Source organism: Saccostrea cucullata, unplaced genomic scaffold (genome assembly GCF_032062105.1).
Source record: "Saccostrea cucullata isolate Sc308-1 unplaced genomic scaffold, CSIRO_AGI_Scuc_v1 ctg2354, whole genome shotgun sequence".
Taxonomy (NCBI): domain Eukaryota; kingdom Metazoa; phylum Mollusca; class Bivalvia; order Ostreida; family Ostreidae; genus Saccostrea; species Saccostrea cuccullata.
Window position 1 is genome coordinate 97,220 of NW_026925533.1, and position 27,900 is coordinate 125,119.

Below are 27,900 nucleotides of genomic sequence, written 5' to 3' on the forward strand. Positions count from 1 at the left end.
TCTTTTCCCTATACTGTTGATCGGTCTGTGCAAATATTAACATACATGCAACTGCTACTCAAACTGATAAAAAAATTACATAGACTCTCGTTTCTGTATCAGCATAGCCTCCCCTTTCCCACATCAAATTTAATCAAACTCGGAATACAAGGTAAAACTTAATAAATTTCCAAATTTACCCCTTTTTGGGGGGTCAAAATAAAATTTTCATCGTAATAAACCAAAAGATTTTTAAAGAAAAGCCTCGAGGAATTCATAATTTTTTTTAAATTCGTTTACTCTGAAGTAAACTGTGCTAGTATTTCTTGTGGAATACATGTACCTGGTATAATATGTATATGCATATATAGATTTTCTTTGTAAATGGTATATGTATAAATGCATATAAATCTTTCGGGCCTGGTAAACAAACTATTAGAGAGGCTTTCTTTTTTACGTTTAATTTCAACACCATAAATCTTGCTTATATACACGAAATCAATACATTATTCTCATTGTCCTCACTCTAACCGTTATTTTTTTCGTCATTTTGTAAACATAATTAACAGAAATAATTGAATATTGATTGTAAATTTCTCAGAAGTCGCGACTAAATAACATTAACATCTAATTACAGTTTGGTCGATACACCCCATGCGTATATTGACAAGCCCCTTAAGTCGCGGTGTTTTGATTACATAGTAGCAGATGGTCTGCATTATATGACAGTTGAAACAATTTTAATTACACTGCAAAAGTAAAATTTCACTTATCAATAAAAAATTCAAATAATCAATTCTTTTCAGTATTTATATTAAGCTGTATCGAATACAAGCTGAAAAATACGGTTTATGTAATCTATTGAATGTGAATTAGTGGCGAGGATATATAAACTAAAACATACAATAAATTAACAATTCAATGATAATTCTGAATATAAATAGCATAAATGTTTCTTACAGCTGATATCATACCAAGGGGACATAAATCAAACTGCAATTCAAGTTCAGATTTTTAAGCTACCATCCTTACAGAGTTATGGATTGATGGCTGTGAGATAAAATTTACCCGATCCCTCTTCAACGGTATCAAACTTACATACATTGTAATATGAATTTAATGATGGGAAACATTCAAAGGAAAGTAGCAAAGCAGAGGAAATTCAGGAAGCACTGTTAAAGATTGGAATCATTTGCCTCTGTGCTACGCAGACTTTTTTGCTGTTCTTTAAGTTACCTATAGTTTTGATTCTTATCAAACTCTGATAGAAATAACCATTTCAAAATCATTCATTTAAACTTTTAAATGAGTATGCGCCGACTACTTAAAGATCAATTTTCATTAAGAAATGTACCTGGCATACGAAAAAGCTAAATCTTTTTTTTTATGCGCCCGGATAGATAGCGTATATTGTTTTTATCCTGTCTGTTTGTTTGTCTATCTGTTGTCAACTTTAACCTTCGCCATAACTTTTAAACCATGATAGATAGATAATTCATATTAGGTATGCATACTCCACTAATAAAGGTCTTTCAAATGACACCAAGGTCAATGACCTTGTGACCTTGACTGTGACTAATATGCAAAAAAAAAAAAAAATTCAGCATCACTTTTGAACCATAGGAGAGAGTGACTTCATATTTGATATGCATACTCCACTAATTAAGTTCTTTCAAACGACTCCAATGTCTATGACCTTGTATCCTTGAATGACCTATATGCTAAAAATAGCTTTTTCGGACCTTTTTTGCCGACGTGCACAAGACGTGCGCATAGTTTTTCACAAACACATCTTGTTTAATCCTTTATTAATCACAGTGTATAAGGATTTTATTAAGAATCTCTGTAAACAGGAAGCAAAATTCAAGGGCTCAGTGACGTCCGCAGAATGGAGTTTTACTGTATGTTTTCTTTTTCAGCTGAATTGGCCAATTTACTTTTTCATCGTTTTTTTTTGCGAGCTTTAAGTATAGAATTCTTTCCAAGAACAATTTTGAAACATAAAGGGAATGTGCTGTCATCTATCTTTTCTTCTTTTATGAAAGCCTATACTAGTGTGTTGCACACAGGTATACATATTAATAGTTACACAAAACAGATCCAAACATTCAGTTCACCTTTTTCAATTGACAGTCTTTTTTTCTTAAGTTGAGTGAAAATTCAAGTGCTATCATCTAGATGTAATTTCAAAGCCTTTTATTAACAAAGGCGATTCCCGTTATCTATGCGTGTGATTAACCTTCGGTTAGAAGCACGTTTAAGGAATTCCTTCCTGCCTTTGTAATGTCCGGAGTTCATGCAGATACATGCATTAGAATATCCGAGAATAAAAACATTTTTTGTTCAAATATTCTCTTTGACTTACGACTTAAGATCAAGTTCAATTATTCATATAAATTTTAAACTAACATTATTTCAAAAATTATTTTAAACTTTTTAAAAAGAAAGTGGTAAGATATTTTCACACAAACAATTTCAAAGAGATAGAATAATTTTGCAAAATTTTACAATAATCTGAAGTTTTGGGTCTTAAGCCCTTTACTACAAATTATCACAATTTTAGTTCTTTTGTAAAACGGGCATTTACCAATGAAAGTCATATTAAATTAATGTACATGTACTATAGTTTTGATTTTCTTTTTCTCAGTATAGAAGTTCTTCTCTTTCATATGTTGCACGTGTTTTGAAATGATTCAATTACCACATAGAATAAATTAAACGTATTTTATCGTAACATCACCTAAAATTATTCAATACTGTACACTTTAACATTAATCCAAGCACAATTAGGGCCGATGATCAATAGAAAGCACCGTTTACATAGCCGCCGAAAACAATCGAAAAACCAATTACTAAATATTGAAATAGACCCACAGTATTTGCAGAAGTTCCCTGTTAATATTTGCATATCTGCATATTTAATATATTCTGTCGATATTATTTATCAGCAAGGCCTGTAGTACTTTTAATTTTTATGTTCAACACAAAAAAAACTTTTTAAAAAATAAAACCCAAAAGCTAATTTAAAAGAAAAAAGCAATTAAAAATGTTACTACACGTGAATGTTACGGACTATAGTTACATATATCTTTGTTCATAATATTCTCACTTTAGTGACAACTGATTTTAAAAGTTTTGCATATACATTTATCAACCATAATGAAGGACTTGCATGCTCATTTCCTTTGGAACTTTGATATTTTGTCTGGAAGCAATAAAAGTGTACGTAAAATGCAATTTTCTTCATCATTCCCTGGAAAAGACCTCTTTTAATTAAATACATGTACAAAAAAGCAAAAAAGAACAATCTAATTTCTTACAAATTATAGGCTAGCTCGATCTAGACATGCAACCATTGATCGCCGATCTAGTCTCTTTTTTACAGCAATCTCATCAACTCTGTACAAACAATGAAATTCACCAAGTATGCTATACAGATGCTATTAATTCGCAGCCATTCTCCTCTGTTATATTGACCAAATCTGCCAGCAAACACTTCATTTCTACCAATAATGGCTGCCGGCAAATTTTCGAAGTATCTAGTTGTTGTGGTTCAGACACATTTGGCATATGAAAATTAATTATAAGGGTACTGGTCCCCCCCCCCTTTCCCCCTCTTATAAAAAGAAGAGAAAAACAGTTGAGCCTCTAAGTAAAATACATGTAAGTGCCATGCAAAATGTGATGGGGGTAACTCTTTCAGAAAAAAGGTGATTTATAGACATTGCTATTACATGGGAATTTTCACTTAAAGATCGGCTTTCCTCTTTATCCTTCTTGTTCTAAAACGGATGGTCCCAAAATTGTTATTGTACCTCAAAATTCTTGGCTCAATATGATACCGGATTGCTTCTCTGTTTTGAAAGCAACACTACGTGCCAGCGGGCAGGGGGGTAAGACCAATCTGATCAATGTATTATTGGCCAAACGTCAACGTGAAATTACGTCCGTCAATAACGAAGTTAATCAACTCATGGCTCGGTTACTAAATGTATTAAAATCAACTCAGCCATGAAGTGAGTCATAGCTATATTAACTCTAGTCCTTTCGACAAGAATGATACGTAAACTTGAAACTTATTTCCCTTTCCCTATCTCAAGTTTAAATATTGCACTTTGTAATTTCTATCTGAGTTTTAATCCAGTTTAATAGAATGTGTATATATTTCTATCCATTGCTAAACATTCCTCTGCTTTTTATCATACTAGTATCTAGAGTTGTGGTCGTAAAATTCTGAGCATTTGACACGTCTTGGAAATTTCGACTGTATTGGAATATTTGAAGTTTTTTTTTTTTCATTCTCCAAGATTGTTGACTGGTTTTGAACGCAAATACAATATCCATAAATACACACTTCTTTATATGAAATGCATTACAAGAAAGTAATTGGGTTATGCATTCTCTTACTGATATGTAATTAAAAAGATCAAATCTCATTAAGAAAATCTCAGGAATGTTTGAATATATATCAACCTCTCATGCAACAAAATTAAACCAAGACACCCACTGAAGCTGTATAGATAGCTACTGTAGAAATTGAAGACTATCGATGGCCAATCTAAACCTTGTACATCGACAAGGAGTTCGCTGACTTGTAATAGACATTCAGTATTGTTATCGAAGTAGATCCCTAACTATGTGGCTTAATGGTTAATTTGGAGCTACATCCTGTCCATCAGGTCTGCTGTAAAAATAGCGGACGATATTGATCCGGTCCGCCATGTCGACTTCTAATTCCCTCTGTAAAGCCTATTTACTGATGTATCCCTTCGCGATGGAGAATCAGTGCTGGTGAAGACCTGGTCGTCCGGAGCGGTATCTGAGCGTATCATCGTAGATCCTTCGTCTATAAGTGAGATTTGTTTTTACTTCATGCATACCAATAGTCGGCTAGGGATCACCAGACACGACATCCGGATCTATTTACCTCGAGCAATAGGATTACTACGCCGTCCGCATTAACTCTGATGTATATTAAACTCATCACGATATGATTGCAGACATGGTGCTTCTAGTAAACACAAACTTGAACCCTTACTATAGCATTGTCCAAGCGCTGTTTCTGATGTCATAATCTAAAATCCATAAAATAACGAACGCAGATCACAATATTTTTTTTTTCAAGGGGAGGGGTGAGCAGGTGAGGGGTTTTTCAATCCGTCTAATAGAGGAATCCAAACCAAAGTCTGGTGGTTTCGCCTTTTACAGGTACCCTATTATATTCAGTACAGTAACTCTCATTAGTGTTTTTTATGTTCTTCATTCCAAATCAAAACATCTTTATAGAAAAAAAGTACACTAGTAGTTGCACAATGTAATCCATCAAATGTATAGTGTGGAAAATAAATATTACGTACTTTTTTAAAATCTCTTTTTTACGTGTTCAAAAATGCATTTTTTTACATTAAGATGCCCCTACCGATACCCACTGCCTTCATTTGATGACCTTACCGTTTGATATGTCAGGTACCTAGAAGCAAATGCTTGCTACACTGTACTCTTTTAAGTATTTCATACTCTAGATTGATTTAATCATAGTTATAATGTTACTATATGACATACTTAGCAATTCAAATATCATTGGCCAAAGAAATTCTCTTAGATTTTTAACTTGATTCAAAATTAGACTGTTACTCAATTTTAACTGCATTCTCATCGAATGTATGATTCCCACGCTGGACCTGAAATCATTTACCAATTGACAAGTACAGAACATGTATCCGAAACCATCTGGATTGAATATAAGTGTAACCTAACCTTTTACATAGACTTGTATATATGGGCAACAACAACATTTTACAAGACTCATGAAAGGTTTACAGCTATAAGAATGACCTCCAGTGTATACATGTACCATTTTGACAGAAAAAAACTAAAAAGATACATGTGTACATAATTATATAGATGTAAATATACCAAAACCTTCATTTTCTCTCGCAATCCAACTTATAAATATATAGATGTATGTAAGCGCAAAAAGCTCTATGCTCTAGATAGATGCATGCCTCCCATCAATGTACACCTTGTGATCTTGAAGATCTTTGTTCTCTAGCTGGTAACAAACAAATGCAATTTGTAAAGGGAACAAGAAATTCTCCTTCAATTGACAATCGAACCTAATCAACTTGAATCAAAGATTGATTCTATTTTGACTTAGGAATGAGGCTTTCATGATAAGTTACTTTGAAAAGGAATAAATAAAGCGGGAAATCGTCCCAGAAACTGAGTTAAGTCCGAATTTGCTATTTGATGTGTACACTGTATATATCCTGATATATAGACTGAGCGCTTTATTGGTAGGGGGTTTTCAATTAAAAAAAACAGCTTTGATGTTCTAGAATAAAAACTTTCCCATATCCTCTAAAAAGCTTTTTGCTCATGTCTACTGACTCTACAATAACAATACTTGAACTACATGTATAACACATTAAACTTTTGTCAAGCCTAGGTATATATGGAAACACGGAAAGCCAAATTAAAAAAAAAAGAGAGAAATTAAAAAAAAACTGACAAAGTACCAAACCAATGGGACTCTATACTCTGATTATTATCCTGTGGTTGGTTCACTTTTGATATCAATATATAATCCATTTGACCCTGAGGTCTCAACAGTACATGTACATGGTACTTGTACATACTGTACGTCATTTCACTACCTTACCTCTGGGGATTTGGGGATATCCGTTCTTTTCACATCGGCTTCTTCCTCATTCTCCTCGCAAAACAAAGGAAAGCAACATGATCCCATTATTCCTTCAGCAAAAGTTAAAACCTATTCTAACAATCAAGTTCTAGGTTGGAATTTCAGGTTTCAGTCAGTTACCATCTCTGATGAGGCATGGTCAAAACATTTTTCCTTATAGAGTATATTATATGCGCAGGACAATGGTCTCAATCTTTGAAATGCTTTAAGAAACGGAAAGTCGCATCTTAAAAAAATACATCTACGCAGATTTTACATCCTTGGTAACATATCTGAATTAAGCAATGAAGCGGCTTAAGACCGCCTAGTAGGGAATTAATTGCACCTTTCCGGGGATATCCATTCTCTACTTGGCTCGAATAATGGTTCAAGGGATAACCATGCATTAGATAGTTAATGAAGACGCTAACAGCACACAATGAAGGTATTAGTTATTTTTTTCCTGTCGCCACTTGGAATCACTGAACATAAACTCCGTGCTAAAACCAGAAAGCAACAATCCAACCGTTCAATTAGCCTCACTACTTCGTTATATACGGAACCCAAATAAAGTCAGGGAGGCCGATTCTTTCATTATTTATAAGCACAGCATGCCGTTTTTTCTCTTTCTCTCTATATCTATTCCTCAAAATCACCACTCGTGCTACAGAGGTGTCCCTAACCCGATATTTCGCCCACGACAGCTGCCCGCTCCTGTCAATTTCAATTGACTGTCCGATAAAGTCCGAATGTCCATATATCAGACAGAGAGAAAAAAAAAACTGTATCCTTAGGACACGTTTCAGCACTTAACACCGGTGATAATTAGATTCGATACCTCCCTCTGTGGCACTGATTAGCTAAAACTTCTGTCCATTGTGGCGAACTACTGGGTTGCTACTATGGCCGACTGACTATTCACTGTGTGTGTCTCTACGTGCATATTTAGATATTTATACATACTCATATTGGTGACATCTGGGACATTTTAATGCAGGAAAAAATGAATCAAGACATAGCTAAATACAATGTCAGGATTGAATTTTATATACACCCTGATGCTTATTATTAAAATTATTAAAACCCTGCTCAGCAATCTATATTTCGATTTTTTTGTGTATTTATTTATTTTTTTTTTTATTAAAATTTTATTTTATTTTTTTTAATATTGTTAGCACAATTAAGGTCACCAACACATCTCATGCTAGAATTTGGAGCGTGGGTGCCTTAAAAAATTATCCTAATCAAATCAACTACTAAAAATAATGTACAATGTACTTTACTTATCACATGCTTTATTTGCTTATTTTGATTTGACATTTTCCTCTTATTCAAATCGCTCTAACAATGTTACAGTACGTCCTGGTACAGTAACAGCTTGCTATGAGGGGGCGAATCTTATAAGCCTAATGCCATATATTGCATCTATTTCAACAGATATATACATATTTAATTTTTTTTTATTTTTACACGTGGCACTAAGTTTGATTTACAAGAGCAACAGTTGAAGGATGAAATATATGATGTCCTGATAATACATTTATGATGATATACTTATCGATCGGAGAGCTATTTACGGAATATGTATGCATATAAAAAAAATGACAAGGCGTATACTGTTTCAATGCACATTACTGGCAACATCTGGACCCCGAATACAGATTCCAAATGACGTACAATACAAAAGTTCGTCAAGAGCCTCTGAGTTTATTTTCCTTACTTTTTTTCATGCATCTATTAGAAAGAATAATTAATGTCCCCTGAAAAACTTCCGAGGGATGATAAAATACGTGGAAACTCGTCCCTTCCATAATCTCTAAATCTGCACCAACAAATCGTAACGTCAGGTGCCCGTGATTGTGATAAATATTTATGTAAGCGACAATACGTAAGTAAAATCGACTAACCGCATGAAAGCCTTAAATTGATATCGATGCACCGGAATTTTTCAGATATAATTGACCAAGGGCTTTTTAAACTGACAGAGTTAATCATCTATTCAAGTTTCGAAACAGGTGTTTTACATTTATTCGTACATGTATAGTGTTGGATGTTTATAAATGTTAAATAAAATTGTGAATTCAGACTAAAAAATGTCTAAATAATTTAAATCGCACAAGGACTCTTATGTCAATTTCAATAGTCCCCGCCCACTGAATTAAAACACAAAGGCAGCTGCACGGGATGTACATGCATATTTGGCCTCATTACCTCGTGACCTTACATTCCGGTAGAATTATCAAGAAATAAATTCACTTTAATAGTCCCCGCCCACTGAATTAAAACACAAAGGCAGCTGCACGAGATGTACATGCATATTTGGCCTCATTACCTCGTGACCTTACATTCCGGTAGAATTATCAAGAAATAAATTCACTTTAAACTCTAAAAGAACAGAGAAAACAATTCAAAAGGAAATATTGTGATTTAAAAATCTTATCGCGACATTTTGAAATATTTTGGTGATATATTTACACAATAATACATTGTCCCGTTTTCCATGCAATATTCCTTATCAATTCAAAACACAAATCACAGCAGCATAAAGTTAAGGCCCTAGGACTAAAGTTGGTCTTCACTTAGCCGGTTAGCCCTGTTGCTGATAATATATATCGAAAAGATTTGTACATGTATATATTGTTATATACCCAATAATAACATTTAGCTCTCATTTAATCGAAAAAATACATCACAATATTAAAGATGTTTTCGCGTCTCTTATTTTTTTAAAGTATAAATACACATCAAAACATGGAAAAAAACTTAGAATGGCCTAATGAGACAAAATGTCCGTATAATGGGACGTATGATATCAAGGATTATACATGTATATACTGTATCCCCTTGGTACGAAAAATATCGTTTCTCTGGATTTCGAAAAAGAGTATAGTCATTGGGGCCGCCATAGAAATTAAAATCCTTGAAAACCAATATTAACTTAACGTTCCGCCATAATAAAGCAGACATATTGCCGACTTAACCCTTAACAACTCAATTAGACAATCAATCAATCAATAATTAGGATATCTTTCTAAACAAAATCTTGGTCTTACCTTTGACATGGTGATTCACAAACGATTTACATATGCATTTCAAAATGCAGAAGCAACATCAGACTGACAAGAAAGCTTCGGCCGTCAGAAAAAAACAATGTGGGCCTTAAAGCCCATTGATAACATTATTATATTCCGCTGAGCGTCTATATGTAAATTATCGGCCCACTCTAAAATACAATTTACGAGATATATATCTATTTAGGTAATGATTTTGACACGTTGCATCTTTTGTCAATTTCAACACCATCCCATGCGTATTACGATATTCTCTACGCCGGCAAGATATCCACAAAATTGTCTAGATAAATTTGAGGAGCATGTGATAATACAAAAATAACCAGGGAGGATTTTTTTATCTTCTAGTATAGTTATAGCAGTTTATCCCTTAATCTGCAACTACAGCCATTTTTACGATTTTCCCCCGCTGATATTAGACAATACATTGTCGGATTCTATTTGGATATAATCACAGGATTCATTGAGAAAATCGGTTAAAATAAAAGTTGAATACATTCCGCAGCGGGATTCATTCATAAAGCTTGTAAGTTTAGAATAAATGAATGACAGCCGATTTCGATCTTGTTGCGTGAACGTAAGAGAAAAAAAAATCCAGGGAAAAATATGAAAAAAACGTATGAGGTGAAATTGTTGATAAAAGTTTGAACCATGTAAATTGTTAGATCGATGATATAATTTGTGGGGGAAAAATCACAGAGGAAGTCTTCATAACCAGCTTCCGAATAATTGTATATTTCATGTAATTTATGCAAATCCTTCTGCTGTAATTTTCTCTGCACAAGAACAAACTCTGGGGTATTTCACCTAGAAATAATAGATATTTTGAACGCCCCTTTCCCTTTCTCTCAAAGAAGCTATTGATACAAAAGTTGATAGGCCTTCATTACGTTGAACAAGATTTTCACTCAATAAAATCTGCATGTAAGAAGAGATCAACCTAATCGAATTTTAAATTCAAAATTCACGCATTTCAAGCGACAAGTGAGTTTTAATCTTCTTTCTCGTTGTGGGTTTATTATTGATTTTATTGGGAAAAGGAATACACGAAAAAACGCGCAAAATTCACATGACCTTAGGAACGCATGTCGTAGACAAATGTTGCAGGAACATTCATCATTTTATGGTCAATATTTCTTTCCCTACAGCAATGAATTTGCATATAGCCTTTCCGATAAATATTACTTTGAGAGAGAGAGAGAGAGAAAACATGAAAAGACGAAATTAGGGTTGTGTCACGGTATTGATTGCTCACTAATTGTCTAACAGTTTAAGCCTGCTTTGAACTCTGCTTTATTTCAATGTCCCTTGAATTTTTCAGACTCCAAAGATGATCTGAAATACACATATATGATTTTCTCCATCCCCTTAATTCATGTAACACGCGGGCCAGGTGCGCGTTAAAAATGATGAAAAGTTTTCTATTGATTATGACAGGTGTTAATCTACAATTCAAACCAGCAGTCATCGATTACTTATATACATTGTTAATTCTACAAGCAAAACAATAAACTTTACAAAATCACTTTCTTTACGAGAACCTAATTTCAGTGTCAGTAAGTCTATACAAAGTTTACTCTTAATCTGATAACATTTTTGTTAAAAAAAGAGAAAAATTATACTTTTATGACAAAGATAGCTTTATCGGAGCAATCGATCTTTAGCGATCACTGGTCCTGAACGCTATCAAATAAAGAAAAAAAAAACACCTTACGGTGAAAAAAGGTGAGTGTAAATTTCATTTTAATGACGAACATGAAATAAACGATGTAAACATGTCCCATGATGGCGGGGGTGAGATTTCTAACCCGATAGGGAAATAACTCCGTCGTGGACCATTAACCAACTACAAATCGACACAGCTGCTTATATCAAAAGACCGACTTCCTTAGTAGCAAAATAATAAGGAAAAATCACAGTAATATTTACTACTCTCCTGCAAAGTCATATCCTTGTAAACCAGGAAATTGTCTTCATATAAACTTTAACGTGGGAGAGCACAGAACTGCACTTTAAAAGTCAGGTGTAAGGTAAATTAGATTTTAATCTAGCATAATCTCTTGAATTTGTATGTAATATGAATTATTAGGAAATAGAAATGAAAGTATACAGTGAATGTAAACTAATACATTGTACAGTCTTAATATGTGAACAAAAGCACAAATAAAGTCTATGAATATAATAAATGAAGAAAATTATACCACTAATATCAAACTTTTTTGGCAAAAGCACTATACATGTTTTATAGTCAAATATCTATTGAACTAACTCCAAGAGATTAGTTTGCATTAAGTTTATAATTATATGCTAAGTACTTATTAATTGAAATTACTATTTCTGTTAATACTTAAATGATTTTTTTTTTTTTTGAATGACCATCTTCAATACTTAGGGTACAGGTTTGCCTTCTGGCTGTGTAGAGGTATCATGGTGCCCTTTGTATTCAATATATAGTTTTATATTAGAGTACTGCCATTACTACAAGATTTTTTTTTTTAATTTACCTTATATCTATCATTTTTATTTAATTGTGTTTTCTTTTATCATTCTATGGTTTCTATGCTTTTGATCCAGTGTGGTGATGCACTTCTTAATGTCAAACATAATCACTAGTCATGTTACATTATCTTTAATATAGAATTGTAATCAATGTTATCATTTTGTAATAATTGTTCATGCCCCCCGTGGGCCCTTGATTGGTGAATAAACATAATAATAATATGTTATACAGGCATCCTAAATCAAGGACTCTGCTTATTTTCATATTGTAAAAATTCTTTAATAGTTGATATTTTTTTCATCACTTCATTTTTACTTTTTCATAAAGAGAGCTATTTAATTAATAAGAAATCTTTGCAGAAGAATAAAAGAAGCCAAGCGATGTGTCATTAGCAGATACATGTATATATACCTCAGGATACTTGGTGCGACAAGGACCTGCGCTGGAAGCACAAGAATTCTTAAATTAGAACAAAACTGTTACATGCACTCTTAAACCCGGTTTTAGATTCCACTGATATAAGCTAATCCATGTATTTTTAATGTCTCTCAGGACAGCCACATCAATAGAACCATTTATACTCCAATAATTTAAGACAGCCGCCTTATATAAGCAGGATAACTATAATAGATCGGAAGTAGTCGCATATGATAATCATTGCGTGTGGAATATCATTATGGCCCATAATGGGGGATAGTTTATGTGACCACCGGAATATTTATCTAAATATGTATTCATTGCTTTTGTCATAGAAACGCTAGGATGTAACACACCAAGGCAAAAATCTAATTCTTGAAAGGAATGTATTAAGCGACCGTCAAACATGTAGTAATCAGCTATACATCACAATATATAGACAGAATATAATGAGTTTAAATAGGGTAGATCCAGTGAAAAAAAATGGAGAAAATAGCACTTTGCTTCAAAAAAGTATCAAACCCGTGGACAATGAAAACAAATTCTTAGATTTTGAGCCAAAAATTCAATTATTCATAAAATTGTCAATAACTAGCAACAGCTTTTTTGAAAATTAAAAATTAATACGTAACGGAAGCAAAAGTGGATAATATTTCAAACATTGATTTTGATTTGTATAAAACAAAATGGAAGAAATCAAATATATTGTCAAGTCTGAAGCTGCTTCCTGGTTGATCCTAGCATATAAGAACCCCCCCCCCCAATAAAAAAAAAAACTGAAAGGGCAAACGGTCAAAGTTATTTTTTTCATGACTTACAATATAAACATTTAAAAAATGTTGATTGCATTAATTAACATTTCTTTCTTATCGCCTTACAATATAGAGTACATATTGTAGACATGATCACGTGTATCTACTCACCCTATGGGTCGGTGTCCCTCCCATGGCCTGGTAGTTCTGAGGCCCCGCCTCCGTGCCATTCCTTATCCCCAGGCTATCGTGGAGGGATGTATGAGCGTTAGGGGACGGCTGTACCTGCTCTGTGACCACTGGGTTCCGACTGCTGGGGCGTTCAAATCTAAAAAACGACAGAAGAATACCGAAACATGAGGAGCACATCGGACAATTTTCGTTCTCCATTAGTCGCATACTGGCCATCACTATACTGCGTTTGCTTCAGTGCACTAGCTCATTGTTTAAGGTTTGGATATCCAGAATATTTACTTATGAGTTTAACAAAGGTTATACTGAAATCCACAGCAATTGCTGTTGTTGTTATTTGATTTTTTTTAGATCGTATCGGATTTTAACAATAGTTAAAGGTTCCAAACTTCTGATAAAGATCGGATAAAAATCCTATACAATTTTCACATAATCAGCAAATTCCAACTTTTTAAATGTCGGAAATTTTAGTTTAAACATAACCGATACATAAACTTCCCCATAGGTTTCGGCTGTTCACCATTTAACACACATATCGTTGGATCATAGGCGCATTACATCTGATAAAACATCTACCAACACAGATTTATGACATCGCTCAACAAAATCAAAGTTTGGTCTCACGCACAAAACATCAATAATACTAATACGCCACAGGCACAAAACTTTACTCCAGAGGTAATCCCTCCAATAAACAACAATAGGATGTTCCCAGACTCCTACAGCAAGCTAATCCATTACAGTAAAAACACTACAATAGACTTTAGAGCCAGTGCTTCATAAAGACTGGTCTCTTTATATGGACGCCTTATGCAAAAAGCACCTGTCCTTTGGAGAACACGGTAAAATCACCATAAATATTGATACAGAAGCGAATAGTGCGATTAAGATGATTCCTGAACACAATACGCCATTAGTAACTGAGAGATCAATCCGTTTTTATGTGCAACTTTAGTACGAGCCTAACTAGAAGCTCTGCGACGTAATCCTTGTAATGGTCTTGTCGCACTTGGTTTTATGGTTTTTAATTTTAGCCGCATTTTTTATAACAGGACATAAATATTCCTTAAACTGCTCAGAGAATAGAATTTAATTAAAATCCAGTAAGAATAGTTTTTTTTTTTATTTTAAAGTTTCACTCGCTATGATGAGCTTCTTTTTAATTATTTCCCCCTTTTTAGAATGTTTTTAATACAATATAATTCCAATTAATTTTAAAGTCTCCTAAAGTCTTTAGTGGCAAGACAGGATGGTGTTAATTATATGGCATTTTCACCAGATATGAAAACGCATCACCAGTTCCGCTTTGCTCGGATATCTCGTCTCCATCCAGAACTTCCGTGCAGCATTTGGCAGCAATTGAAATCACTTATCGGAATTATCTGAAGATCTTCCAAATACGTCGGGGGTCACGGTAAACTAGCTAATTCAATATATCTGTTATGTCCAATTCTAGACGACCGCGTTTCCTATGAAGGCCGGCACTTAAATTGTCAGAATAGTATACCATAACATTAGTCTATCCAGCTAACTCGGTAATAACAGAACGGAAGTGGGAACGTAATTCGACACACTGTAGATATTTAGGGAATTGATCCAGGAATGTCTAAGTATCTGTGCGTCCTTTCACAATTCACTGCGACCAATCATGATTCTTTATTATTTTTTTTTAAACTATCACATGTATGATTAAGATAATTCTGTAATTGAATATTCTTTATTGATGCAATAGGACTATTCACAATCACTTAATTTGGTGCCAAAAAGTGAGATTTTAGATCTATAACCATGTAATTGAACCTCCCAAGAACATTAACATCAAGATTTGAAAATAGATATCAAAATGAATTTCAGCTGTGAAAAACATATGAAGTCAACTGCATAGATCTCGCGAGAATCACGTTTATGTTACCAAAAGACAATCAGCCTCGATTTGAGGGCGCGTCCTCTCTCTCTCTCTCTCTCTCTCTCTCCTCTGTAACGTCCCCATTACGCGGTATTATTTGATAATTCTTTGTTATACCGGGGCGTTTTACAGCATAACTGGTCAATATTTGCCTGGCTGCTGTCGCTGTCGGCGAGTTTATATGCATCGTCAGTACAAAAACCAATTAGAGTGCTAAATCTCTACAGCTTTGGTCGATTGCGCTGGGATGTACACAGAACTCATTCATTAGGCAGATATTATTCGTGTTTGAAACCTCGACATATGATGATGTTTAACGTCAATATCGAAAACTAGACATTTTGTATAATCAGTGTGTAAAGTTAATGAAGTAGACAAACCAAATGAGAGAAAGTCTAATTTTCAACAAAATAGCAGGGGCGTAGTATCCGGGGGGGGGGGGGGGGGGGGGGGGGTGCCCCCCCCCCCACTTTTTTTCCCAACCTTACTTACACTATAGGAAATGTTAATTGAAAGCCTTGTTGGCCCCCCCAATTTTAAAAATGTACCGAAAATGTAGTATAAGAATTGGTACTAAAAGTAGATGACACTGAGAAAAAGTTTCTTCGAAATAGGAACTTTCAACTTTTACCGTTTTTTTTTTTTTTTTTGGCTTGTCAACTTTTTAAGGTAAGTAAAAAAAAATTCTCTGCCTGGCCCCCCACTTTCAAAAACGATGCTACGCCACTGGGGGGTAAAGGGTTGTTCTGTGTTGAATTCGTCACCTCACTGTAAGCCAAATGTTAAATTATGAAGTCAATTTAGAAATTATAACTATTGTGCCTTGAGAGGGAGTTCTGTGGGATAATAAATCGATTTAAATGCATTGATTAAACGGTCATACAAAAATAATAATGTATTACTATCGACTTATCATCTCGATATCTCATTAAATTAAAATAAAAAAGAAACAAAAAATAATGAAAATGGCTGGTCGTAAACAAGTATTGACATTTAAGCGCATTCTTGAAACACCGTCAAATTAAATGAGAAATGAGACCTGAACCATTCACACTAACCTGTTCACTCATCAGAAAATGAATGTAAGATTCAACATCTGAAGCAGAGTTGGTTGTAATAAATTTTTGAAAATAAAAACAAAACATTTACCTCTCTGTGACCTCTGTAATTCAAGATAAAACCATGAATTATTGAACCATTATTGAAACCTATCTGGAACAATGAAACACGTAGAAACATCTCCCATGCCTGTCTGATCAATATAGAGCACAGAAGTACTTAAAAAAAAAAAACTGGTCCAAAGACCTTAATATTCGAAACGAGGTTATCATAACTCCCCCAACTTTGGAGCTAAACATTAAAGCCGTAGAACCAAGTTGACAGTTAGAGTTTTTGCGGACAAAGAGATAAACGGATTAACAGAAAATACCGATAGGCAGTGCAAACAGACGGACTAAGGACAGAACAAAAACTATATACCACGGAATGTTCGAAACGTTTATCATAAACTGGACACAACCGTAAAATGTTTTGTGTTTATGATATATACGGGCAAAATAAATAGGATCAGACTCGTCTTCTTTGTATACACATCATGAAATTTATCTTCGCGAGATGATCATTATTTTTGAAGGGAGGTACGTGACTGAAGTAGGGTAGACCACATAAATCACATGGCTAATAGTATATCAGTTACCGACTCCCGAGCCAAGAACGACCAATTGCAAATGGATTTCCATTTATTATCAGAATGTTATCTAAATACGTACATGATTGAAATATGAAAACCAGAAAGAATTTAAATACTACAAGGAATTTTTTGTGAAATGAAAAACTGATGTGTGTGATAGGTTTTATTGAGGGTTGAGGCTTTTGATATGCAAGTCAAATTCCAAGATCAAGAGATGAAAACTGTTTTGACCCAAAGAAGGAATTTGTCTCAATGAACAAACCTTTATAACATGAAACCCAAGCATCATCAATTCAAAGGCTATGGCCATTGACTCATAGATTTTTTCCTGTGAGTCAAAATCAAAGCTCAAGGTGAAAGGGTCAAATTAAAAGTATTCAAGAGAAAGACCAGCTGTCACAAGGAATATATACTTGTGGCGTATGAAAGCACTAATTCTAAATATTCAAAAGTAAAGTTTAAGATCAAATTTAAAGTAGTTTAGAATTGGGTAAAGCTCCACGGTCTTGTAAAAAAAATTGCACCAACTGCACGAAAGTTACAACATAAGTTAAAGTTAAGTAAATTCTTGAAAAAGTGGGTCAAACTCCAAGGTCAAGGGCTCACATTTTGTGAAACCTAAAGAAAGGACTCATTCCAAGGAAACCACAATGTGAAATATAAATGCCATAGCAGCAACCAATCAAACATTTTGCGGAAACATGCAAACAGTCATACAGATAAATAGACGAACAAGCTGACAGCTATACAGACGAGGTTTCCGTGGACACACATACTGACAGACGGACTTACACGGCAAAAACTTTATACCCCTGAGTCTTCGATTACAAAAGAAGAAAAAGATGTTTAAAAGTTGATATTTGTATCATTCAGCAGGACTTTTTTCACAATAAGGCGAAGTTCGACATCAACACACATCATACTGTGGAAATTGAAAGCCAATTTGTCACTGTGATTACCCGAGAGACTGCAGACCTTTAAGCGACCTTTCGATGATAGACAAGGAGCCTTATCACGCTCACTGATTGGAGATGGTATGTAAATATGCATACACCAATAGCGCATTTCTGTGTTGACTTTTTGGCGATAAGGGAACCAAATATGAGAAATAGTTCTTGAACTCGGTAATTATATAAATTAATTAAAAAGGCAATATTTTACCAGATTGTTTTTGCAATTTTCCAATACGACTAAACAATTAAAAAAAATAATTGATGTACAGATTATGTCCTATTAAGACTTATTTTGTATAATAAAATTAGGTTTTGATAAAGTGCACTATAAAAAGATTACTATAGTATGCTTAAACTGAATTTTTATTTTATTGACCTCATCTTTTTCAAAGTTTTGACAAAAAAGTGGAGAGGATAAAATGGTTAAAGTTTCTTAAATGCAAAACAAACCCAAAGCTCAAAGGATAAAATTGTTACCTATGGAAAGTGTTGTTTTTTCCTCTATGCATGTACCTCTGAAAATTGAAAGCTCGGGCTCTAAGCATTAAAAGGTAATGGCTAAGGTTCAACATTTTCATTTGGATCAAACTCCAAGAGCAAGATCTAAGGATCATGTTAAAGGTACGTGCACAATAGGAGAAGTCCTTGTCAGAAGGAAGATATTATGTAAATTATTACCACTAACTTTATTAATGTTCTGGTAAAGGTTTTCTAAATAAGGTCAAACTCCAACGTGCAGGTCAAAATTGTTGTTATCCAAAAGAAGGTGAACATTATCTATGAAAGAAAAAGTGAGCTAGCTCACATAACCCACGCTCCCCCAAAACTTGACGGTGAAACACATATTGAAAGGCACAGTGCACTTTAAATACATGTACATAGTATAGATCAAAAAGGGCAATAATTGCAAAAAAATCTTCACATCAAAATGTCTTACATATGAGGACATTTAAATGTGGAATGAAGTTTCTAGATAAATAATGAAATCAAAATTTCTTGGCATTATACAAATCCAATTAACATTAATTTGAAGTGGTTGGGGGGGGGGGGGAGAAATTTTCTTGAATAATAGGCAAAACTCTTTGGGATAAAAGAAACTATGTACAACAGTTTAAAAGGAGTGGTTGGAAAGTGTGGAAATTCCCGGTAAAATAAAGGAATCGGAATTTCCTGGTAATATGCACATCTACAAATTGTGTCCTAAATACCTGCAAAGTTTGACGAAATTCTGTGCAGCGGTTTATGAGGAGTTGCGCTGACAAACTGTTCATCTCTATATTCAAGGTACATGTATGGTCAAAATGCCTAAGTTAAAAAGTGCAGAAATTCCCGGAAAAAATAATGGAATCGGAATTTCCTGATAATATGCACATCTACACATTGTGTCCTAAATACCCTAACAAAAAAATACTATAGTTAACTATAGTTTACTATAGTTAACTATAGTTAACTATAGTTAACTATAGTAAATCAAAGTGTCAAAGTTTTCGACAAAGTTTTTCAAAGTGTCAAAGTTTTCGTCAAAGTTTTTCAAAGTGTCAAAGTTTTCGCCAAAGTTTTTCATAGTGTCAAAGTTTTTGCCAAAGTTTTTCAAAGTGTCAAAGTTTTCACCAAAGTTTTTCAAAGTGTCAAAGTTTTCGCCAAAGTTTTTCAAAGTTTCAAAGTTTTCGCCAAAGTTTTTCAAAGTGTCAAAGTTTTCGCCAAAGTTTTTCAAAGTGTCAAAGTTTTCGTCAAAGTTTTTCAAAGTTTCAAAGTTTTCGCCAAAGTTTTTCAAAGTGTCAAAGTTTTCGCCAAAGTTTTTCAAAGTGTCAAAGTTTTAGCCAAAGTTTTTCAAAGTGTCAAAGTTTTTGCCGAAGTTTTTCAAAGTGTCAAAGTTTTCGCCAAAGTTTTTCAAAGTGTCAAAGTTTTCGCCAAAGTTTTTCAAAGTGTCAAAGTTTTCTCTAAAGTTTTTCAAAGTGTCAAAGTTTTCGATAAAGTTTTTCAAAGTTTCAAAGTTTTCGATTAAGTTTTTTGAAGTGTTAAATTATCCAAGTTTTCGATAAAGTTTTTAAAAGTGTCAAAGTTTTCGATAAAGTTTTTAATAGTGTCAAAATTTTCTATAAAGTTTTTCAAAGTTTAAAAGGTTTTGATTTAGTTTTTCAAAGTTTCAAAGTTTTCGGTTAAAATTTTCAAAGTATCAAATTTTTTGATAAAGTTTTTTATTCAAAGTGTCAATGTTTTCGATAAATTTTTTGAAAATATCAAAGTTTTCCAAAAACTTTTTCAACGTGTAAAAGTTTTTGATAAAGTTTTTCAATGCGTCAAAGTTTTCGCCAAAGTTTTTCAAAGTGTCAAAGTTTTTGCCAAAGTTTTTCAAAGTGTCAAGGTTTTCGACAAAGTTTTTCAAAGTGTCAAAGTTTTTGTCAAAGTTTTTCAAAGTGTCAAAGTTTTCGTCAAAGTTTTTCAAAGTTTCAAAGTTTTTCAAAGTGTCAAAGTTTTCGCCAAAGTTTTTCAAAGTGTCAAAGTTTTCGCCAAAGTTTTTCAAAGTGTCAAAGTTTTTGCCAAAGTTTTTCAAAGTGTCAAAGTTTTCGCCAAAGTTTTTCAAAGTGTCAAAGTTTTCGCCAAAGTTTTTCAAAGTGTCAAAGTTTTCTCTAAAGTTTTTCAAAGTGTCAAAGTTTTCGATAAAGTTTTTCAAAGTTTCAAAGTTTTCGATTAAGTTTTTTGAAGTGTTAAATTATCCAAGTTTTCGATAAAGTTTTTAAAAGTGTCAAAGTTTTCGATAAAGTTTTTAATAGTGTTAAAATTTTCTATAAAGTTTTTCAAAGTTTAAAAGGTTTCGATTAAGTTTTTCAAAGTTTCAAAGTTTTCGATTAAGTTTTTCAAAGTATCAAATTTTTTGATAAAGTTTTTTATTCAAAGTGTCAATGTTTTCGATAAATTTTTTGAAAATATCAAAGTTTTCCAAAAACTTTTTCAACGTGTAAAAGTTTTTGATAAAATTTTTCAATGCGTCAAAGTTTTCGCCAAAGTTTTTCAAAGTGTCAAAGTTTTCGCCAAAGTTTTTCAAAGTGTCAAAGTTTTCGACAAAGTTTTTCAAAGTGTCAAAGTTTTCGCCAAAGTTTTTCAAAGTGTCACAGTTTTCGCCAAAGTTTTTCAAAGTGTCAAAGTTTTCGCCAAAGTTTTTCATAGTGTCAAAGTTTTCGCCAAAGTTTTTCAAAGTGTCAAAGTTTTCACCAAAGTTTTTCAAAGTTTCAAAGTTTTCGCCAAAGTTTTTCAAAGTGTCAAAGTTTTCGCCAAAGTTTTTCAAAGTGTCAAAGTTTTTGTCAAAGTTTTTCATAGTGTCAAAGTTTTCGCCAAAGTTTTTCAAAGTGTCAAAGTTTTCACCAAAGTTTTTCAAAGTATCAAAGTTTTCGACAAAGTTTTTCAAAGTGTCAAAGTTATCACTATAGTAAATCAAAGTGTTCAAAGTGTCAAAGTTATAACTATAGTTAACTATAGTAAACTATAGTTAACTATAGTTAACTATAGTATTTTTTTGTTAGGGTACCTGCAAAGTTTGACGAAATTCTGTGCAGCGGTTTATGAGGAGTTGCGCTGACAAACTGTTCATCTTCTATATTCAAGGTATGGCCAAATGTCTAAGTTAAAAAGTGCAGAAATTCCCGGAAAAAATAATGGAATCGGAATTTCCTGGTAATATGCACATCTACACATTGTGTCTGCAAAGTTTCACATAATTGTGTGCAGCGGTTTATGAGGAGTTGCGCTGACAAACTGTTCATCTCTATATTCAAGGTATGGCCAAATGCCTAAGTTAAAAAGTGCGGAAATTCCCGGAAAAAATAATGGAATCGGAATTTCCTTGTAATATACACATCCACACATTGTGTCCTAAATACCTGCAAAGTTTGACGAAATTCTGTGCAGCGGTTTATGAGGAGTTGCACTGACAAAAAAAGAGGACTGACTGACTGACTGACGGACTGACTGACTGACTGACGGACGGGTCAAAAACATTATACCTCCCGCAACTAGTTGCGTAGGGTATAAATATATATCAATAATAACTTAACATAAGCAGTATTATATCTTGGATACCATCACATCTATTGAACAATATGAACATAACCGGAACAATTACTAGTTTAACATTACCTATATATTAAACAAAATGAATTTTATCATAACCATTTGAAACATAACACTAACATAACCATCTGATTATGAACATGAATGTTTATTAAAACCAGATGATAAATTTCTATTTTCTAGTTTTTCTTTAGTATTTATTTTCTAAAGAATGAGCATGACCATTGCATGACTAAGGCATTCCCAAGTGATGCAGACCTTTCCTGAACCTGTTTATTATGAAATTCTTTTCCTTTTTGTCTTTTGAACGGCTACACCAATGAAAAAATATATAGAGATTTTTTTATGTTTTTGTCACTTTCGAAGAAAGAGTAGAGAAAAATAGCAAAGCTAAACAGTTCATCATCAACTCATTCATTGTGGCTATTCCGGTCTAACAAAACCTTTTTTTAAAGACATTGATTTCTAACTATACCACTAGGTCAGACAATCGTCCAAAGTACTTGACCCCAATAACCAATAATGAAACCTTACAGTAACATATTATAAAGACGTCGCTTGGTAGCAAAATCATGGGAAAACAATATTTGTGTCTGTAACTGAGATATTATATTTTTGTTAATTTGCTAGCTATGTGTATAAAGAGAAAATAAGTAAAAGTTCTATCAGAATTTCATTGTTAATAGGCCATTTAACTAAGCGATTCTTCTAATAACTCTTATTTTATTATTAATATGTCTCCTCAATCGAATATTCGCCCCGTGGGGATCCGGGTTAGAATAGGTCCTCAGTACCCCCTTGCAAGTCGTAAAAGGCGACTAAATGGGGCGGTCCTTCGGATGAGACCGTATAAACCGAGGCCACGTGTCACAGCAGGTGTGGCACGATAAAGATCCCTCTCTGCTCAATGGCCCTAAAAGCATAGGCCTAAATTTGCAGCCCTTCACCGGCAATGGTGACGTCTCCATATCAGTGAAATATTTTGGAAAGGGACGTTAAACTGTATACAATCATTATCCCATGACCGACAAATTTTTCTTTGATCTTCACAAGGGTGTATTTCTCATATCAACAAAAGTGTTGTGATATATTAAATATCACATATGTGATATAAAGCTAGTGATATCCAACCGTTATACCCTAGATGTAGGAGGAGCTATGCAAATGAGACAAAAATTTATTTCTAGATTTTAATGAACCAACAGAAACAAGAAAAAAACACACAATACAGATAGTTAACAGTTTAAATCAAAATGCACAAATCTTTACAAAAAAAAAGACACTGACACGGTCTGGCGGAGCAATTCTCATAGCGGATAGCTTCATCTCCCATAGGAATTCGCACATTCAATGGCCATTCGGGCATCCTCTGCAAAGTTCATTTCATGAACACCTTGCTCTCATGCACAGTAGAATATCGGAACAGATTTGATATAAAGTCCTCGAACGGGGGTAGGGAAATCCGTATGCGCCCCTGGCTTCAATTACAGTGTACAAAACATGATATAGTGTTCGAAAGTTCTTGGTATATAAAAGTGAGTATTTCAGGAATTATTTTAAACTCACCAAGTTGTTGTTTCGCTGAAATTTCCAGTCGTTGAACACTTGAACCATGTTGACTGCCCATGAACTGATGAAGTGTTACGGCGTGTGGTTTTACTTTCTTGATTTTTTAAGCGCACTTATTTCACTGGCCGACACATGTTTTCCGAATCTGTATAGCTAGTATTTTCAGTCCATTCCGTAAAATTTTCCCGTTTCAATTCCGGAAATGATCCCAAACACCAACACTGTCAATCGAAATTCATAAAAGTCCTGGCCACATGGGCCATTTTTAAATCCGATCGCCTGAGTTCATACAATCTGAACTGCTTGACTCGATTGAAAATGATTCTCGTCGTAGACTTGCTGCAAAAACGGCGATTCTTTACGCTATAGACCTCTTCTACTACTTTCTCCAAATCCATAGAATACAAATGAATTGAATATCTCAAGAAAATTATCACGTGGTACAGTACTAAGAAAATTTACCAAATTTGTAAATCCGTTACTTGGATACCAAAAACCCTTCGCGTTAAGACTATCACGTGGTTCTGATTCAGAGTCTTTATTAGTTGATGCAAAGAAAATACCTAATATGGGAAGAGGTCAATTGAAGGGTCATGGGATAAATCAGTTACATGATTGACAGCTCGATGATGCATACAAAATATCGTTTCGTTATTGCAAACTCGGAGGCTAACGCCTCCTCGCGTGCAATAACTCAACGATATTTTGTATGCATCATCTCGTGTCATCATGTATCTATTACTTATCCCATGACCGACAAATTTTTCTTTGATCTTCACAAGGGTGTATTTCTCATATCAACAAAAGTGTTGTGATATATTAAATATCACATATGTGATATAAAGCTAGTGATATCCAACCGTTATACCCTAGATGTAGGAGGAGCTATGCAAATGAGACAAAAATTTATTTCTAGATTTTAATGAACCAACAGAAACAAGAAAAAAACACACAATACAGATAGTTAACAGTTTAAATCAAAATGCACAAATCTTTACAAAAAAAAAGACACTGACACGGTCTGGCGGAGCAATTCTCATAGCGGATAGCTTCATCTCCCATAGGAATTCGCACATTCAATGGTAGTTTCCATTCGGGCATCCTCTGCAAAGTTCATTTCATGAACACCTTGCTCTCATGCACAGTAGAATATCGGAACAGATTTGATATAAAGTCCTCGAACGGGGGTAGGGAAATCCGTATGCGCCCCTGGCTTCAATTACAGTGTACAAAACATGATATAGTGTTCGAAAGTTCTTGGTATATAAAAGTGAGTATTTCAGGAATTATTTTAAACTCACCAAGTTGTTGTTTCGCTGAAATTTCCAGTCGTTGAACACTTGAACCATGTTGACTGCCCATGAACTGATGAAGTGTTACGGCGTGTGGTTTTACTTTCTTGATTTTTTAAGCGCACTTATTTCACTGGCCGACACATGTTTTCCGAATCTGTATAACGCCTCCTCGCGTGCAATAACTCAACGATATTTTGTATGCATCATCTCGTGTCATCATGTAACTATTACATCAATCAATCAATCGAATATTTTATCTTTGCCCCCGGATCGAAATACCGGTATCCCAAGAGTACGTGTATTGTTTTTGTCCTGTTTGTCTGTTTTTCCGTTTGTCTATTGTCAAATTTAACCTAGCCAATAACTATTAAGTGCATGGGGGCATAGTTTTCATATGTCACAGGTGTATTCCTTTGGGAATAACCATATTTGACCACTTGACCTTCTCCTTGGAGTTTGACCTACTTTTACAAAAAATACAACACTTAACTCTGGCCATAACTTTTGAACTGTTGGAGCTAGTGCTTCATACTTCACATGTGTTTTCATTGTGACAAGATCTTTCAGCTGATTAAATATTTTACTTTTTGACCATGGCCATTACTTTTGAACAGTTAAATCTAGGGCTTTCACATTTAACAAGTGCATATCTTGTACCAAGACCTTCATTTTGGGTACCAACAGTTTTGACCTTGACCTTTGTAGTTTGACATGCATTTGAGAGAATTCAACCCTCGTCATAAGCTGCCATACGGTGGCATTAGTGTTTCACAAACACGTCTTGTTTTTACCCTCTAAGTTCGTCTGTCCCGATAACATTTAATATTGCTTATAACTTTTGATAAGATGGATCTATGATTTACTAATTTCGCATGTTAATCCCTTGGTCTTAACTTTGATTGACTTGTGCTTAGGTTTTTACACATTGGTATATTCACTGAGACAGCTGAAGGCTTTTCAACCCATTTGGGTAATCTCTTGACCTTGAAATTCGAAGGGCATTTAAGAAACCTTTTACCTTCGCCATAAGCTTCTATCCGAGTGCATCAGTGTGTCTCAAACACATCCTTTTTACATGCACTGTACAAAAATACACGAATGGATTTCCAATAAAAAAAATAATTTCAGGAGGCTTGAATTACCCTACTCTTGCCAAAACTATTTTTTAAATAAATTTGATGAAAAAAATGAATTAATATTTTTACTTAAAGTAAATGTTTCAGAATTTTGGTAGGGAAAGAGAAGGTTATAAATATATGAAAAAATGGCCGACCTTATAGTCTACGATCTTAGAAAATGTGAACACAAACAGTTCTGGTACTCTATATTTCAGTCAAAGATGGTTTTCATCAATAGGTTCCAATGCCTCGTATCTCATCACAGATCAACTGTATATTATTCTTTACTACCACTGAAATCGAATAAATAGTTATATTTCCGGCGTCATTATATAAATTTTCATTAGGTTTTCTTTTACGTCGACACAGACAGCTATTCAACCTTATATTAAAGATTGGTGAATCAGCATCCTCTCACTCTAAGGACACTTGTCCTACAACATGCACAAGGGTTTTCACGTTTATATTGGTAATTAGATGACTCCAGTTTAATGAAAAAATCATTTTGGTCGAAAACTTTTTTTTTTTTTATTTTTGCAAAAATGAAAAAGCTACCAAAAGGGGAAAAATTAACATCATCTATTTAAAAAAAACTTGCTTCAGCCCCTGAAATATAACTGCGTAAAAGTCTTTTGTTAAGTACATTGAGACAGACTTTATATTATAATAAATCATTTATAAATAATTTTACATGGATTTTTTTTTTCTTTTCGCGCAAGACTAATTTTCAGCTAAAAAGATTGTAAGTTTATTGTCTAAAAGGGAAGGTAATTGATGAAGACTACGTGATTTTACAGCTTTGCACACATTCTTTCTGTCCAGTGGGGGTAAAAAACGATAAAACTCAGAATCTTGTTCTCTTTCTTGATTGCTTACTACTCCATAGCACCTGATCTAATTCCTGCTATTTTAGAGTTACTTGATTGTGCCGCTCTCAATTTGTGTTTTTTAACTAAACTATGATACGTATGATGTACATGCATGTTATTTATCTTTTGTTTTCTTTTAATATACTACTTAAAAAATGTTTTTAATGATAAGGTCATTTTGGATGATTTTTTTATTTAAAGAATTTTATAGTAAAGAGCGAAATCGAATGATACATGTAGTAGGTTTTCCAGGAACCAAAATCACCCTAGAGTTAATAAATTCATAGAAAAAATAAATGAAACTATGACCAACACCTTGGAGATGCAAAGATATGAAATACGAAAATGTTTTAATATATTATCATTTTTCTGATCCAAATAATCATACATAGAATCATTAACTCCATATGCATGACATATACATGATATACATGACACAGGTCAAAGATAAATCAGTTATTGTATTTGACTAAAATAAAAAGTTTTTTTTTCAACAACTACAACAACATAAAACTCCCTCTAATGATGTTCAATCAAAAGTTCAAAGTATCTTCAAGGACTATAGCAAACGGGACAGAGAAAAGAAGGAAAAAAACCTTGTGGGAAGATAAATCAATGTATCGGAAGTAAGTTGTCAATATTTGTTTATTTCCATCATACATCCCACGTCAACAGTGAACAAAGAAAATAATCCAAACAATGAATTCTAATTTGTGGCGGCACACACAAATATAAAATGTTAATGGTTATCATGTGGGAATATCTCTAAGATTTCTATCACTCGCTTATAAATTGACATCTCTCCAAAAATGATTAAAAAAATAAAATTTTCCTTGACC

The 27,900-nt window shown here is 33.7% G+C and overlaps 1 protein-coding gene across 5 annotated transcripts in view; it reads right to left on the reverse strand.

Annotated features, from left to right (window-relative positions):
- Nucleotides 1-27,900, reverse strand: part of LOC134269138 (synaptotagmin-7-like) — an 82,148-nt gene that overhangs the window by 12,905 nt on the left and 41,343 nt on the right. For all 5 annotated transcript variants that reach the window (XM_062751357.1, XM_062751355.1, XM_062751356.1 and 2 more), the window contains one exon: nt 13,573-13,729. In XM_062751357.1, the coding sequence (XP_062607341.1) occupies nt 13,573-13,729 (157 nt within the window). The remainder of the gene's footprint in view (nt 1-13,572; nt 13,730-27,900) is intronic.